This window comes from Spermophilus citellus (assembly GCF_964194105.1).
Source record: "Spermophilus citellus genome assembly, chromosome: 9".
Taxonomy (NCBI): Eukaryota; Metazoa; Chordata; class Mammalia; order Rodentia; family Sciuridae; genus Spermophilus; species Spermophilus citellus.
The window spans coordinates 61,229,649-61,245,134 of record NC_138191.1 but is presented as its reverse complement, the minus strand read 5'-3'; the positions used below and the strand labels follow the sequence as shown (position 1 = coordinate 61,245,134).

General features: G+C 32.7%; 1 protein-coding gene across 3 annotated transcripts in view; it reads left to right on the top strand.

Moving 5' to 3' along the window:
* ZNF326 (zinc finger protein 326) overlaps positions 1–15,486 on the top strand; it is a 41,165-nt gene that overhangs the window by 21,235 nt on the left and 4,444 nt on the right. For all 3 annotated transcript variants that reach the window (XM_081306147.1, XM_081306148.1, XM_081306146.1), the window contains 5 exons: positions 2,161–2,272; positions 7,193–7,340; positions 8,987–9,086; positions 10,758–10,888; positions 12,502–12,597. In XM_081306147.1, the coding sequence (XP_081162273.1) occupies positions 2,161–2,272; positions 7,193–7,340; positions 8,987–9,086; positions 10,758–10,888; positions 12,502–12,597 (587 nt within the window). The remainder of the gene's footprint in view (positions 1–2,160; positions 2,273–7,192; positions 7,341–8,986; positions 9,087–10,757; positions 10,889–12,501; positions 12,598–15,486) is intronic.

Genomic DNA, 15,486 nt, shown 5'->3' with positions numbered 1-15,486 from the left:
CCTAACATGCATGAGACCTGGTTTAATCCCCAGCACTGCCAGAAATATATTTTGACAATCTGATACCAAGTTAGTGGAGTACCTTTTTTTATACCAGAGATTGAACCCAGAGGTGCTTTACCACTGAGCCATAACCCCAGCCCTTTTTATTTTTTTGAGACAGAGTCTTGCTGAGTTGCTTAGGGCCCTGCTAAGTAGCTGAGGCTGGCTTTGAGCTTGGTATCCTTCTGCCTCAGCCTCCCAGGTCACCAGGATTACAGGTGTGCGCCATCATGCCCAGCTGGGGGGTACCTTTTATAGTGTGTTCATTGATAGATACTTATTTACCATGTAAGAAATTTTACCTGGTATTAGTAGAATAAGATAATTCAGCTAATTGGTCTTCTTGGAACAGATTTGAAAGATGCATTTTACAGTTACAATTACAGTTATGTAAATATTGCAAAGTTTGTTATAGAAACTGACTTACCATTAAGGCAGATATATGTCCTTTCCCTCTTATCCTTTTTTTCTTCTTAATAAAACTTGAGAGAAGTACAGGGGTAGCTAAGAGTGAAGCCAGAATTCTTTAGTTAAATCAAGCCTTCTCTTCAGGTATGCCTTCTCTTTTCAGGCATGAAATGGATAACTTAAAAGGATATGTACTGAATTTTCCAGTATATGAGTTCTTCCTATGTTACAGTAGTATAGACTGTATGTTTGATAGAAAATTAATAAGAAAGGAACCATATTCTTTAATTTGCCTGGAGGTTAAAAAAAATCAATATTTTTAGCATAGGAAGGGAAATTTAATTCTTGTTTGAAGTAATATGTAAACGAACTTTAGTTGAGGGTTTGAGGGAAATCTGTGAATCATGAGGGTATTGAAAAATGGTTAAAAAATATACATTTAAGCTCTTATAAATCATGAAAAAATAGATATTAAATTTTAAGATTGATTTTGTATAATTTTAAAACATCCCATTGTGTACTTCGCAAGTGTTTAAAATTGTTTATTGTTAAGCTGAAAGGAAAAGTGTAAGGGCAAATGGGGTAGGATTTTTTTAGCTGTTAGGTTTAATGTATTTTAAGAGAGTCTGCTTACAATGAGATACTACTCCATATCCACTATGGTGGTCATAATTTAAAAAAAAAGTAACAAATATTGGCAAGGATATGGAGAAACTGGAATGCTCATACACTACTGGTAGAAATGTAAAGTGGTATAGCCATTCTGGGAAACAGACCCAATAATGCCACTTGTAGGGGTATATATCCTAAGAAATTAAAAAGAGGTGTTCAAACAAAGATTTGTATAATAATATTTGTAGCAGTGTAGTTCAGTAGCAGAAAGGTGGAAATAATCTAAAAGTTCATCAAGCAGGTGAGTAGATTTTAAAAAAACAGTATATATTATAACATAGTATAGCATGGATAACCTTTGAAAACATATTAAATAAGAGAAGCTAAATAGAAAAAGGCAAGACAATGCTGTTTCTATTTAAGTGAAATAACCAGAAAACAGAAAGTAGATTAGTAGATACTAGAACTTTAGAGTAGGGTTGAAATAGGGAATAACTGCTTAATAGCTACTAAGGTTTATTCGGACTGATGATAAAGTTCTGGAACTAGATAGTGGTGATGGTTGTATAACATGTGAATGTACTTAAAGCTACTGGATTGGACACTTCAAAATGATGGTTAAATGGTAAATTTTATGTTTTGTACATATTATTACAAAATTAGAAACATATATTTTGCAACTTTGGGCATGGTCTTATAATAAGAATATGAATTCTTGCATCTAGGACTTTCTGGTGTTCATTGGACTTCTATTTTCATTCTGGGTCAATTTCTTCAATGTTAAATATATGTGATATGCAAGATAATTTAAGGTAACAAGGATATTATTGCTTAGAGTAAGGATAAGAAAAAAATGAACAGATTTACTAGATGAAAAGCAAATATTGCAAGATTATGATCCTTAAAGCAAATGAAATTTATTCAGTGCAGTTTCTGAAATTCTGGGTAGTCTCAACTCTTAAATTTTTCTGATGAATTCAGTTTAGATTGTGATCACTAAGGAATCTTTGTCATGTCTATACTTTATTATAATCTGGTACTTGAAAAGGGAAAATGAAAAAATGATTTTTAGTTCTGACTCTTTGTTTAATATCCTAGCAAAAACTGATCCTAAAAGTGAAGAAGAAGAAAAGAGACGGATTGAGGCTCGGCGAGAGAAACAAAGGCGCAGAAGAGAAAAAAACAGTGAGAAATATGGAGATGGATACAGGTTTGTTTTTTTGTTTTGTTTTGGTACCAGGGATTGAACTCAGGGGCACTTGACCACTGAGCCACATTCCCAGACCTATTTTGTATTTTACTTAGAGACAGGGTTTCACTGAGTTGCTTAGCGCCTCACCATTGCTGAGGCTGGCTTTGAACTATCGATCCTCCTATCTCAGCCTCCCCAGGCGCTGGGATTTCAGGCCTGTGGGTTTATTTTTAGTAAAGTTACAAAAATAAAAAAATGGGCTTATTGAAAAATAGTTTCCTGGTTAAGGCAAGTTTATGAATTGGAATATGAAAAAATTCTTAAAAGTCAAGTGAAAAAGTTTGGTCAAAGATATATAGAATTTTTTGCTTTTTAATATTTATATGTAATCACCTATTAGTATAAGAAAAAAGATCCAATTCATAATGGTAATCCAAAAATATAAAATATATAGAAATAACACTATTTTTAAAAAGAAATACTTGTTATAGAATTATTTAATAAATACTTGTTACAGAAGAAAACTATGAAGTTTTGAATTTTGGCTATATGGAGACATAATGATATAATTTTGGCTATACGGAGACATAATGATATTTTTGGATAGAAAATCTGATTATTACTGATATTTTTGGATCAGAGAGCTGATCCTGTTCTTAGCTGGGTGTGGTGGCATAGCCTGTAATCCCAGTGACTCAGGAGTTTGACGCAGGAGGATCACAAGTTTGAGATCAGCCGAGACAACTTAGTGAGACCTTCTCAAAAATGAAGAGGACCTGGGATATAAAAGGCACCTGAAAAAAATAAAAATAAAAAAAATAAAAGGCACCTGAGTTCAAGTTCCAGTACCACCACCCCCACAACAAAATGAACCCAAATGATATAAGTTTTTTCTATCTAGATCCCAAAACAGATTCTGAAAAAGAAGAATAAATGAGTAGATATTGGCTTTTTTAGATATTGAGACTATTAAAAGTCTGTAGTAGTTTAAAATATGTGGTAAGGCTGGGAATGTAGCCCAGTGCTGGAGTGCTTCCCTAGCATATGTGAGGCTCTGGATTCAATCTCTGGCGCCACACACACACACATACACACACACAAGTGGTAATAGGCTAATCAATATAACAGTTAGTAGCCTGTAAACAGATTCCCTTATATGTAGGAATGTAAACTTGTAATAAAAACAAAAGGATTTGGTTAAGCAACAAAATAATAAGGAAAAAAATCAGTTTAGATTCTCGTTTACCATTTGGAATAAATCCAAATAGATTACTAAAAATAATGGAAAATTACAGGAAAATAATTGGAGTACTTTAATCTCTTCAAGTATAAATTTTTTCCCCTAATAAGTTTGTTGCTGAATAAGTTAATAAATGAGATAATGAACAAATTTGGCTAAATACAGACTTGCAAAACAAGCAAACAATCTTGAAAATATAATCATGGGAAATGTCTTATGTCTAAATTAGATAAAAATCATCCGATTTTTCTTTGGTAAAGATGTCTTCCTGTGTTGCCCAGGCTGGTCTTAAAATCTTGGGCTCAAGTTGATCCTCCCACTTCAGCCTCCCAAGTAGCTGAGTTCAAACTTTTTTTAAAAAAGTATGAGAACCAAGATGTCCAGTACTTAATGTGGTCAAGGAACAACAGTAGTTAATAACTTGTGGAGAAATGTTGAGACAGTAATTTAAGGAACCAGAAAATGCAAATAATAATATGCTATTTTATTAGTGAAGAGAACATATTTATTTGTGAACTAAGGTACAGTCGAAAGACACTTAAAATTCTGCTGCCACCAGGTGTATTGGCACAGCACTATAATCCCAGCTACTGAGGCAGAGAGATCACAAATTTGAGGTTAGTTTCAGCAACTTAGTGAAATCCTGTCTCAAAGTAAAATAAAAAGGACAGGAGGTAGTTCAGTGACAGAATACTTGCCTAGCATGTACAAGATTCTGGGTTCATTACCAAGTATTGAAAAAAAAAATCTGTATAATGTTGTTACCATTGGAAAGCAATTAGCAGTTTCCTTCCTTCCTTCCTCCTTCTCTCCTTTCCGTCCTTCCCCTTTCTCTCTTCCCCTCCCCTCCCCTCCCTTTCCATTTTTCTTTGTTTCTTTCGTCGTAAATTTCTCTGTACCCATTAACCTTTCCAAGAAAATAATATAAAAACATAGAGAGTGTAGTCTAAACATATATGCCCATTGCAGTACTTTTTTGTAATAGCTCTAAACAGGAAATAAAACCAACTATAGAAAGTGAGCAAGTAGATGGAAGTTTTGACACATTCCTTTATGGGTTTTTAGGTTGTTGTTAAAAATGAAGATGATAAAATTTATGATAGCATGGAGAAAAATGCAGGCAAAATAGAAAAATACATATATAAAATGCAAATTATGCATTGGAGAAAAGGACTAGTAGAAGTTTTTATTTTTATTTTTTATTTTTTACTAAGTATAAAGGACTTATTTAATGACGTGGAATAACACTGAGGGTGCATGGAGTGGGCCACCTCCAAGAGAGAAAATGGGGCCTAGAATTTTTTTCAAAAAGACTATCATTGATCTTTTTTCCATCATTTTCTTTGCAGTCTTCTCATAAGGTTCTACTTATGCTAGGATATAAAATTTACAATGGAAATTCAGTAAATTTCCCATTTAGAATGTACATTTGTTCTTTAAATGTTAACTTATTGGTGTAGCAAGAAGAGAAAGAAGTGTTTCACATAATTTTGTAAGTAACCAAAATTTCCTCTAAAAGAATTTAGAATTTGAGAAACTTTTAATATTAAGAGATCCTTTTTTAAAGAGTGAGTTTCTTCCATATTAAATAGGTAACTTTTTGTTACTCCTTGGTAATTATATAGGTATTAGTTTTATTTATGTAAAATGTGGAAAAGAAAATTCAGTTATATCTGAAGACCCAGATTATTTTGTATTTGTCTGTTTTTTTATTTTAGTCTGTTAATTATACTTGTGTAATATTTGTATCTAGCTTTAATAATCTATTCTTTTTTGATTTGTTGTTCCTGGGATTTGTTATTGGAATTTGAGTAATAATAAGATTAACCTTATTAAGAATTGATCCATAAAAAGAAGTTTTAGTTTTAAGAGGACTGCTGTTTTTGGTATTTATGAATATCTTTTCTACTCCTCATTTCTTATAATTCCTTCTTGCTACAGAGGTAATGGGCATAGTTATTTTAATATGGAAATGAATTAAAGTCAATACTTTGTATCAAATGTTTAGGAGTCAAAAGATGATTTAGCATTTTAAGATTAATTTTTATGTTTAATTAACCTAGGAGTATTTTCCCCATTAAATTATAGATTTGAATATGACATTCACGTTAATATAATAAATGTTGTGATTTGGAGAAAATCAAAGAACTCAACTTTCATTTAACTGTTTTCTTCATAACTATAAATAAAAACCTGATGATACATCCAATAGAATGTCAGTTCAATTAGAATGTCAGTTGTCATATTAGGATAAGAACCCTTTAAAATAACCCCAAATTATTTTAATTTACCAGAGCAGTTTTTCTCTGAGTTAGAAGTATTAGAGATTGACTGTAAATGACTACTATTCTTGTGATATGTTTCTTTGATTACTTGAATGTTCTTAATATAAAGAAGATGGAAATGTAACTATGTATATGTGCTTAAGGGAAACTAGGAAGAAAGGGTTAGATGTGTGAGATGTATACAAATAATAGTATATGGTGAAGAGTGCAAGAAGACATACAAGGTAGTTTTATGAGCAAGAACTTGTAAATAAGAGTGCAGGTAAATCAGGGAAGGGTACTTCATGGAAGTGGTATTTGTACTAATCTAGAAATGGTAGGATTGCAGGAGCTGTGAGAGGCAGTGTAGGTGGAGTGCTTGGCTTGAGATAAAAGCAAAGAACTGTGTGGGGGTTTTTTTTTTATATTCAGAAAATGAAAAGCTATATAGATTAAAGTGAGTACAGTAGGGCAAAAGGTATAATGTAATTTAAACATTTAATAAAGACATACTGTGTCGTAGATTCCATTAAAGGTATTGGTGTATAAAGTCAAAAAGAGGAGAGATTAGGCAGCTGAAAGCATTTGACTTTGTTTTTTGATCGACAAGGAGCCATTCAAGCATTTGAGCGTAATTGTGGTATTATCCAGATTAGGACATAATAATAATTAATTGAACAATTGCTGTTTTAAGGACTTTATATGTAATAATTTTTCTTTTTTTAATCCTTATGGCATCTCTATGAGAAATCTCATTTCATAAAGATAAGAAAACTGAGCCAGAGTTAAATCATTTGCTCAATCTCACATAAGGGAGCCAGGATATAAACCCAGCATTTGACTCTAGAGCCCATAGTATGAACCAGGAAAATAAATCTAATAGCAGTGTGGGGAATTAATTGGAAAATGAAGATTGTGGTCAGAAACCATTTTGGAGACAATATTGACATAATTCAAGGAAAAAGAAATGATATATTATGATAAAGTAGAAACAATGGGGAAATTCATTCTGATATGGCTCTTCAGCTTACAAATATATGCATTTGTCTAGGCCAGGCCTATTATTTTCCCTGAAATGTTGTATAGTGAGTAGAACTTTTGATCATCCAAGAGTTACATTGTTTGGTTTGCTACCTGGCTTTGTTGATGATACAAATGTAAAATAAGTTGTAGAACTTTCGAATTTAATAGTCCTCTGTTTGCTTTGGCCTTTTAATTGTATTAATTCCAAGGTGGGCCAGAAATGAAAAATGGTATAATAACAGTGCTGTCCAAATAGGTAAAAGAAAGACTATATTTTTCTGACTTAAGTTAAATTCAAGTAAGTCATAAAATGGAAAAAAAGGAAATGATTTATGTGGTAAAATTAGTTTCATTGGTGTATTCTCTAAGAGGAAATGGTAATATTTAAAGAAAAACTTTTTTTCTTCATAGAATGGCATTCACATGCTCATTTTGCAAATTTCGAACCTTTGAAGAAAAAGATATCGAACTGCATCTGGAAAGTTCTTCACACCAAGAAACATTAGATCATATTCAGAAACAAACCAAATTTGACAAAGTTGTTATGGAGTTTTTGCATGTAAGTAGCTGTTTTTGAGGTGATAAGCACTTTTATCTGATCTGAATTATCTTATTTTTTTTTATAGTTCCCCACCTTTTCTGTTCTATGTTTCTGAAAATTTAATAATTAACTTTATTGAGAAAAAGCTATTAAAATTAACCCAGAATTAGATGTGAATTCTTCTGTAATAGAGTTTGGATTTGGTATTTGGAAAACCATTTTACATTTCTCACAGAAATGGCAGAAGTGTTAGAAAAGTAATTGCTTTACACTGTTTGTTCATGTAGTTTCAGCTATCATCCACTGTGTATACATGTGGTTGCCACTTTAATTCATTATTTCAGTTGAACCTTATAGCAACTCATTTTTATCATAATTGAAAGATCATGCTCAGAGCAGCTAAAGATCCTGTCAGAGGCAAAGAACCTAGTTGTTTTAGTCAGCTTTTTTACTGCTATGACCAGAAGTCCTGACAAGAACAATTAGAGGAGGAAAAGTTTATTTTGGGGTTCCCAGTTTCAGAGGTCTCAATCCATAGACAGCTGGCTCCATTCCTTGAGGCTCCATGTGAGGCAGAACATTGTGGCAGCAAAAAGCGTGGCAGAGGAAAGTGGCTCAGGACACTGGGAAGTAGAGAAAGAGAGCTCCACTCAGCAAGGACAAAATATATTACCCCAAAGGCATGTCCCCAGTGACCTATCTCCTCCAGCCAAACTTTACCTACCTACGGTTACCACCCAGTTAATCCCTATCAGGGAATCAATACTCTAATCTGATTAGGTCAAGGCTCTCATAACCCAATTATTTCCTCTAAACTTTCTTGCATTGTCTCACACATGAGCTTTTGGGGGACAACTCATATCCAAACCATCATCCTTTATATTATCAGTATGTGGTCATGCATTTTTTTGTTTGTTTGTTTGTTTGTTTTTTAATTTCTATGGAAGATGCTGTCAGGCACTGAAGACTAGAGATACCATTCTTAATGCAACAATAATAGAACATATTGACAGATAAACAGATGATACATTTAAGAATAAATGGCAATAGTTCAGAAGTACAGTAAGGGCTTGGGCAAGAGAAAAGTTGTTGGGACCAGGAATGCAGAAAGAAGAGGCTTGAGCTGAACTGGTAATTGTACAGAAAACAGATTTAGACAGGAGTGATAAAAATTATTAGAGGATTAGAAATACAGTGATCATTCAGACCTTGCAGAATTGTGTCCCTTAATTACAATTTCTTTCTGAGGGGCTGGGGATATAACTCATTTGGTAGAGTGCTTGCCTCACATGCACAAGGCCCTGGGTTCAAACCCCAGCACCACAAACAAACAACAACAACAAAAAATCTTTATGTAATTTCTTTCCTCAGTGGGTTGCTATCCGTCACTTACGACTTAAATATGCATTTACCTAAGAAGCCCTCTTCACTATTTCAGCTGTTTTTGATTTTTTTCTCTATGTGTAAAATACATTTTGAAAAGTCAATACTTTTTGTAATTTTTTAGTATTTTATGATAGCCTACTCACCTAAATTGTAAGCTGCTTATGAACAGATATTAATTCTTATAGAGCAGGTATTGTGTCTTCAATAAGATGAGCATGGTGCTAAGCATATACTGAAGTGCTTATTGAGAACTGTTTGGATTCTTTTTTATTTTCTAGGAATGCATGGTGAATAAATTTAAGAAAACATCTATTCGTAAACAACAGACAAATAATCAAACAGAGGTTGTCAAAATAATTGAAAAAGATGTTATGGAAGGTAAGTAGGCAAATTGTTTTAGGAAATTTACATGTATATTTAACATAACTTTTTTATCATAAATGATAGCTTTCTTGTTCTCCCCTACAAAGTGATATAGCACATAATTAAATATTTGCTTGTCTTTGTGGGTTAACAGAAGTGAATTTTGATTTCCTGTTTCAGTGCTTACAAATTTGTTATTACCTACTGTTGCCTCCTTCATTTGAGTTTATAAGAAAATTCATCTTTTCCTGTAATTCCTTCTGAACTCCAGTCTTATTTGTCCAACTGCCTATAGACATCTCTTCATCAGTTAGACAAAATCAATATATCCAAAACAATTTTATCATTTATTTCAGCATATGCCCCCTGCAGAGAAAACAAAGCAAAAACCCACTAATATCTCCTTCATTTATCTTGAAAAGTAGTCCCACCGTCTACCAAAACCAGAAGTATGGAGTTAATTTAAGATACCTTTTCCTTTCTGTGTTTGTAGCACTATTTCTTACAGGTTCTATCTTAAATATTTACTAAGTCTGTTCCTTAACCTCTCCTTTAGATTTTGCTTTTATTGAAATCCTTACCTGTTCTCTTGATAGTTGTTGTATTTTCCTAACTAGTTTTCTTACTTCCAGTCTTTCATATTTCTAATTCTGTGTAATCTTATTAGTTCAGAAAATTGCAGTGGTTCTCCATTCTCTACACTCTCTAGTTCAAATTCCTAGACATGGCACACAAAGATCTTTTAAACCTAGGCCCTTTTTAGTTTTTCTGTTCTCATCTTTTGTCCCTTAATTATAGTCTGTGCCCTAGTCATACTAAATTGCTTGCAATTCTTAGAAAATCTGTGCTATTTTCTCTATGGTTAGCAGAGACCCCAGTGCTCAGACCCTGCTTGTGATTTTGTTTATGACTTATGTTCTCTTTTCTACTTGTTTGTAATCCCTGACAAAATCAGATTTGATGGTGGGGCCAAAAAGGCAAATAGTATTTGCATAATGTTGTTATTAAAGTAGTAAGTTTTAAAATTTTAGAAAAATAATTAAAAATGTATCTTGAGCATACACACAAAATATCCCTTGCATATATTTATACCTTTCCTTGAAATAAATTCTAATCATTTTCAAGGTCTAAAAAAATATTTTTTCCCCTTAAGAATCAAATGTTGGGCTGGGGATGTGGCTCAAGCGGTAGCGCGCTCGCCTGGCATGCGTGCGGCCTGGGTTCGATCCTCAGCACCACATACAAACAAAGATGTTGTGCCCCGCCAAAAACTAAAAATAAATAAATAAATAAATATTTAAAAAAAAAGAATCAAATGTTGACATCCTTTTTCCTCTCTCTACCCACCCATATTTATAATCATGAAAAATTCTTATTTTATTACAAAATCAACTTTGTTTTCGTTTATATTTTGGGGAAGATAGATTTATAGGCCTCAGAGTATGAGTGTATAACATGATTAGGAAGTACAATGTAATTGCACCTTGTAATTTTAACCAGTTATCTTACATATCTAAAAAATCTGTAGATTTATGAGATGTGTTAAAAATCTCGACATAAACCTATATACTCTTATCCTTCTTGTGGTAAAAGGGGTACAAATGGTTATGAAAACTAAGCAGTAGAGTCTTGATTTGTCAGAAAAAAGAATATATTAGTTTTTTAATGATAGGATTTGTTTTGTAGGTGTTACTGCAGATGACCACATGATGAAAGTAGAGACTGTTCACTGCAGTGCTTGCAGTGTGTACATTCCTGCTTTACATAGTTCAGTTCAGCAACACTTAAAATCTCCTGATCATATCAAAGGGAAACAGGTAAGTTTTGATCTATCTTAAAATCCTTGAAATTTCTCAGTCCTTTATTATCTTTTGGCCATTGTTTTGTAACTATCTTCCTACATATAATACTATTAATCTCAAATGAGAATAATTAAAAGTATACTCATAGAAGCAGCATTGTATATTGGTTAAGACTGTGGGCTCTGGAACAAGACTTTCAGGGTTTAAATCCTCAATCAGTATGTAACAAGTAAATTAATCTTTCTAAGTTTCCTTATATATAAGGAAATAGGAGGGATAATGATTCTCTCTAATAAGATTATTTAAGGATTAAATAAATTAAAACATCTAAGGTAATTAAAATGGTGTCTGGTTACAGTAAGCATTGAGAAAATCAGTTATTGAACTATTTTTTTTCATAGTTGATGCAAAATGGTTTTGTGAGAGTAGGCATGTGTTTTAGAATAAAAATGAGTAAAGATTATAACTGATACATTTTCTGGTGGTTATGAAAAATAAATTTTAAAATTAAGATGATCAGTTACTGTCTACTGTTTTTATTTTTTAGTTTTTGAGAAGAATATCCTGGAAAATTTTTAGCTTATTTCTTCTGCATATTGGCTGTTGTTTTGGGGGTCAGATTTATTTCAGACAACACAATTGTTAATGTAGTAGGAAATTAACTCACTTGAGAACTAGATTTAAAGATTCATATATTAAAGCTCTTAAGTTTTAAATAGAGGATACCTGTCTCTTAAATTCATATTTTGTATTGAAGTGAACTTCATTTAACTCAGACTTCTATATGCAGTTTGAGCACATAATAGTGTTTTCTTAATCTTTGCCCTTTCCCCCGCCCTTGATAATTCTTTGATGCTTTTTGCAGCCAAACATTTTATATTATTACCTTTTCTTCTCTGCTTAATACATTATTGTGATACCTGTAGCCTAGAGGAAGACTAATTAGTTACTCTTGTGGTATGAAAAATATTCTTTCACAAGAGGTGGGACGGGGAGGGAGGAGTTGGAGGTTCACTGGATTGGACAAGGAGGTTTGGGGAATGTGAGGGGGATGGGAATGGGAGAGATAGTTAATGAATTGGACATAACTTTCCTATGTTCATACATGAATATACAATCAGTATAACTCCACATTATGTTCAACCACAAAAATGGGAAGTTATACTCCATTTGTGTATGATATGTCAGAATACATTCTACTGTCATGTATAACTAAAAAGAACAAATTACAGAATTAAAAAGTATATTCATTAATAAAAAATTATATTCATTGAGATAGCATGAAAATTAGTATTTGGGCTGAGAGATGACTTAGAGAGGAGAGAAAGCAACTGTCTAGTACATCTAGATTTATAGTGTTTAGGGATTTATTGTTTTTATTGAAACTAATTGGCTTATGAATCTTCATTGTTTTAAGTTCATAATCCATTAAATCGGTTAGTGTTTAGTCCATATTAATCTTTATTATTTAATTTAGATTATGATCCCAATAGCTATTGCTCTATAGTTTTATTTGCCATAAGAGAAATCATTTAAATTTAAGGATTTGAGCATAAAATGTTTTTAGTTATACAAGCACTTTTTATGGCATGACATTCTAACCTTCAAATGTATTCTGTTTTCCATAGGCTTATAAGGAACAAATAAAAAGAGAGAGTGTCTTGACTGCCACAAGCATTTTAAATAATCCAATAGTGAAGGCACGATACGAACGATTTGTTAAGGTAAGATTTGGGGGCAAAAGTTTTTTAGGAAATACTGTAGTATAGTAGTAATTAAAAGTGACACCATAGTAACTTTGTGATATTTAAATACAGTACAAATTGGGTACCCTACCCACTTTACTACTCAGGGTTTTCGTCATATGTTACTGCTTGACTCCTTCTTTACACAGAATTTCTTCAAATAGTTTTTGTACAAACATGAACTCACACACACTGTTTTTCAGGAAATTAATAAATTTTACAGGTTAGTTTTTGAGTATTTGCAAAATATTTAAAATCATTCTGCACTAATGAGACCTGTTATATTGAAGATTTACAAAAGTCTGTTATTTGCATTTAGTAAATCTATAGAATAAAGAAGTTTATTTTGGCTTTTATGGTGATTCACAGCTCACTACTCTTGTGAAAAAGCCTGATATATTTAATGGCTATTAACTATTATCAAGCGACTTCCAAGCTGAATAATCTCAGTTCTTTTGATTTATTCCTCAAGGGCCATTTTCTAATTCTAATTAATTGTGCTTGTTGCTGTTCACTACTTTCTTGACACTATTAAAAAAAAGGCAGCTGTGAATTGAAATGTTAATTTTGGGGGGAGGTATGGCATCAAAAAGACAGAAGCTTAAAAAGATAATAGCTAAATGAGGAAAAATTAGATTTTTATCCTTGCTTTATCACAAAGTTTCAGGAAGTTAGTGATTTCTGTTGTTGAATGAATTTCTAATGAAGAAAATATAAATTAGGAGTTTCTACATAGGGTTTTCAGACTATCCAATTGAGTCATTTCATGGAATGGGAGACATCACTGGTGGAAGTGTTTTGCTTATGTGCATATTGTAGAGAAAACACCTGAACTGAAGAGATCTCTAGAACTTCAAATATGATCTCTAGATCAGTATTCTAGACATCACCTTGGAGCTCATTAGAAATTCAGAATTTTAAATCTTATTATGCCTACAGAGTAAGGAATAAGAATCTTCATTTAGCATGAACCCATTTGATTCATATGCATGTTAAAATTCAAGAAGCACTAGAATCACATTCCTCATTGATTTGCCTTTGTTAAGCATTTCTGTCTGTGATGTTCCTTGTCATTCCTGAGAACATCCTCTGCTCTTAATAGCTTTTGTCATGGCTTAAACCTCTTTTACCTTCAGTTGCTTTCACCCTGAGAAAAATACCTTTTTAAATCTTTGACCCCATCAAGATAATCAGTTCATCAGTTTATTTTCCAGTTGTATCATTATGTTCTACCTTTACTTCCTTCCTTGGACATTCATGGTCAACCATTTCAACAAGCAATAGTGTTCTACAATTGCTTATTTGTTCTTCAACTGCTTACCAGTTCCCAGCATTTAGCTACCTCTAGTTAGCTAAACTATGTATCATGGAGCTGGGTACAGTTGCATGGGATCTGTACTCCCAGCTACTCAGGAAGTTGAGGCTGGAGGATCATTTGAACCCAGGTGTACAAGGCCATCCTGGGCAATACAACAAGTCTCTGCCTAAAAAATGAAGAGAAAAGAAAAAAACCCATGCTGTTGTTTCAATCCTGTTTGCCAGTTTTTCACTCAGTAATTTTACTTATTAATTATCAATATTGTATCTTCTGTAGTGAACATTCTAAACTCTTTTTCATTCTTCATATGTTCTATATTTCATCTTTATTTTCCTCACTTCCATGTTCTTTTCTCTTTTGTTAGGGAGATTAAGATTATTAGAAATGAGTTTATGCCTTAGATTTATGTACCTTTTCTTTTTATCTTTTTTGTTATCAGTGAGGAAAATATTCTTTTTTGACCTTCATCTATGTTCTTATTTTACCATTATCTTTTCTCATTTTACCCCTTATCTCTTATTTTTACCCCTTATCTCTTGTTTTACGTTGCTTGCATCTGATTTTTACTTTGCTTATTATTTATTTTCTGTTTTTATAAGCAGACATCCTTATGAGTTCTCCAAACTAAAAATGACTTTATTTTTCCTGAATTTTGGCCCTCCCCATATTAGTGTTTCTTCTCATCTGACTGTACTTTGAAAATATTGTTTTGTGTTGTGCTATTTACTTCTTATTATTCACTCTTTAACTGAGTAGTTCTCACCAGGAGGAATGAAATCAGAATCACCTATGAGGCTATGATCAAGTAAAAAGTTTCAAGGCCTTTTTTTCAGATCTTCTGAATTAAGGTTTCCTCAAACTTTTCATATTAACATTTTATGAAATGCTGCTCGAATATACAGGTTACCTTCTACTCTGGAAATTTTGATTCAGGAGGTCTGAAACTGATTCAGAAATTAGTGTTTTTAGTAAGATCTCTAATACTTGTCAATTAAAATATTGAGTGTGGACCAAGGCCTCTGGATTTTGTGAATTTCACAGGGAATTATGAAGATGGAGTCTTTGAAAACTTACTATTCAAACTCCCGTGTGTGAGTGTGTGTATGTTTTGTGTATTTTTTTTTCCTTTTGTTTTGGTGGTGCTGGGGATTGAACCTGGGGCCTTGTGCATGCTAGGTAGTGAGCCACACTGAGCCACATCCCAGCCCTGTGTTACACTTTTGAAACTGCTTCTCCTAAGATTACCAGTGACCCAATTATTAAATCCAGTGGCCTTTAAAAAATTAACATACTATGATTTATTTAACATGGAAAAGTAAACAGTTGGGAACCCTTATTTAGCTTTAATAAGTTGATTGGCTTTCATGACATTTTTCAGTCCTTTTGTTACTTTTATTTGTGTTCTTTTTTGACACTGCTGATTAATCACAATTTTTCTTGAAACTCTTTTGGCAGACAATATTTTACTATCATGGGTTCTTCTGTACTGAACAGTTCCTCTCTTCTGACCTGTACCTTCACATATAGGCATTTTCATACGTTCTCTCTCA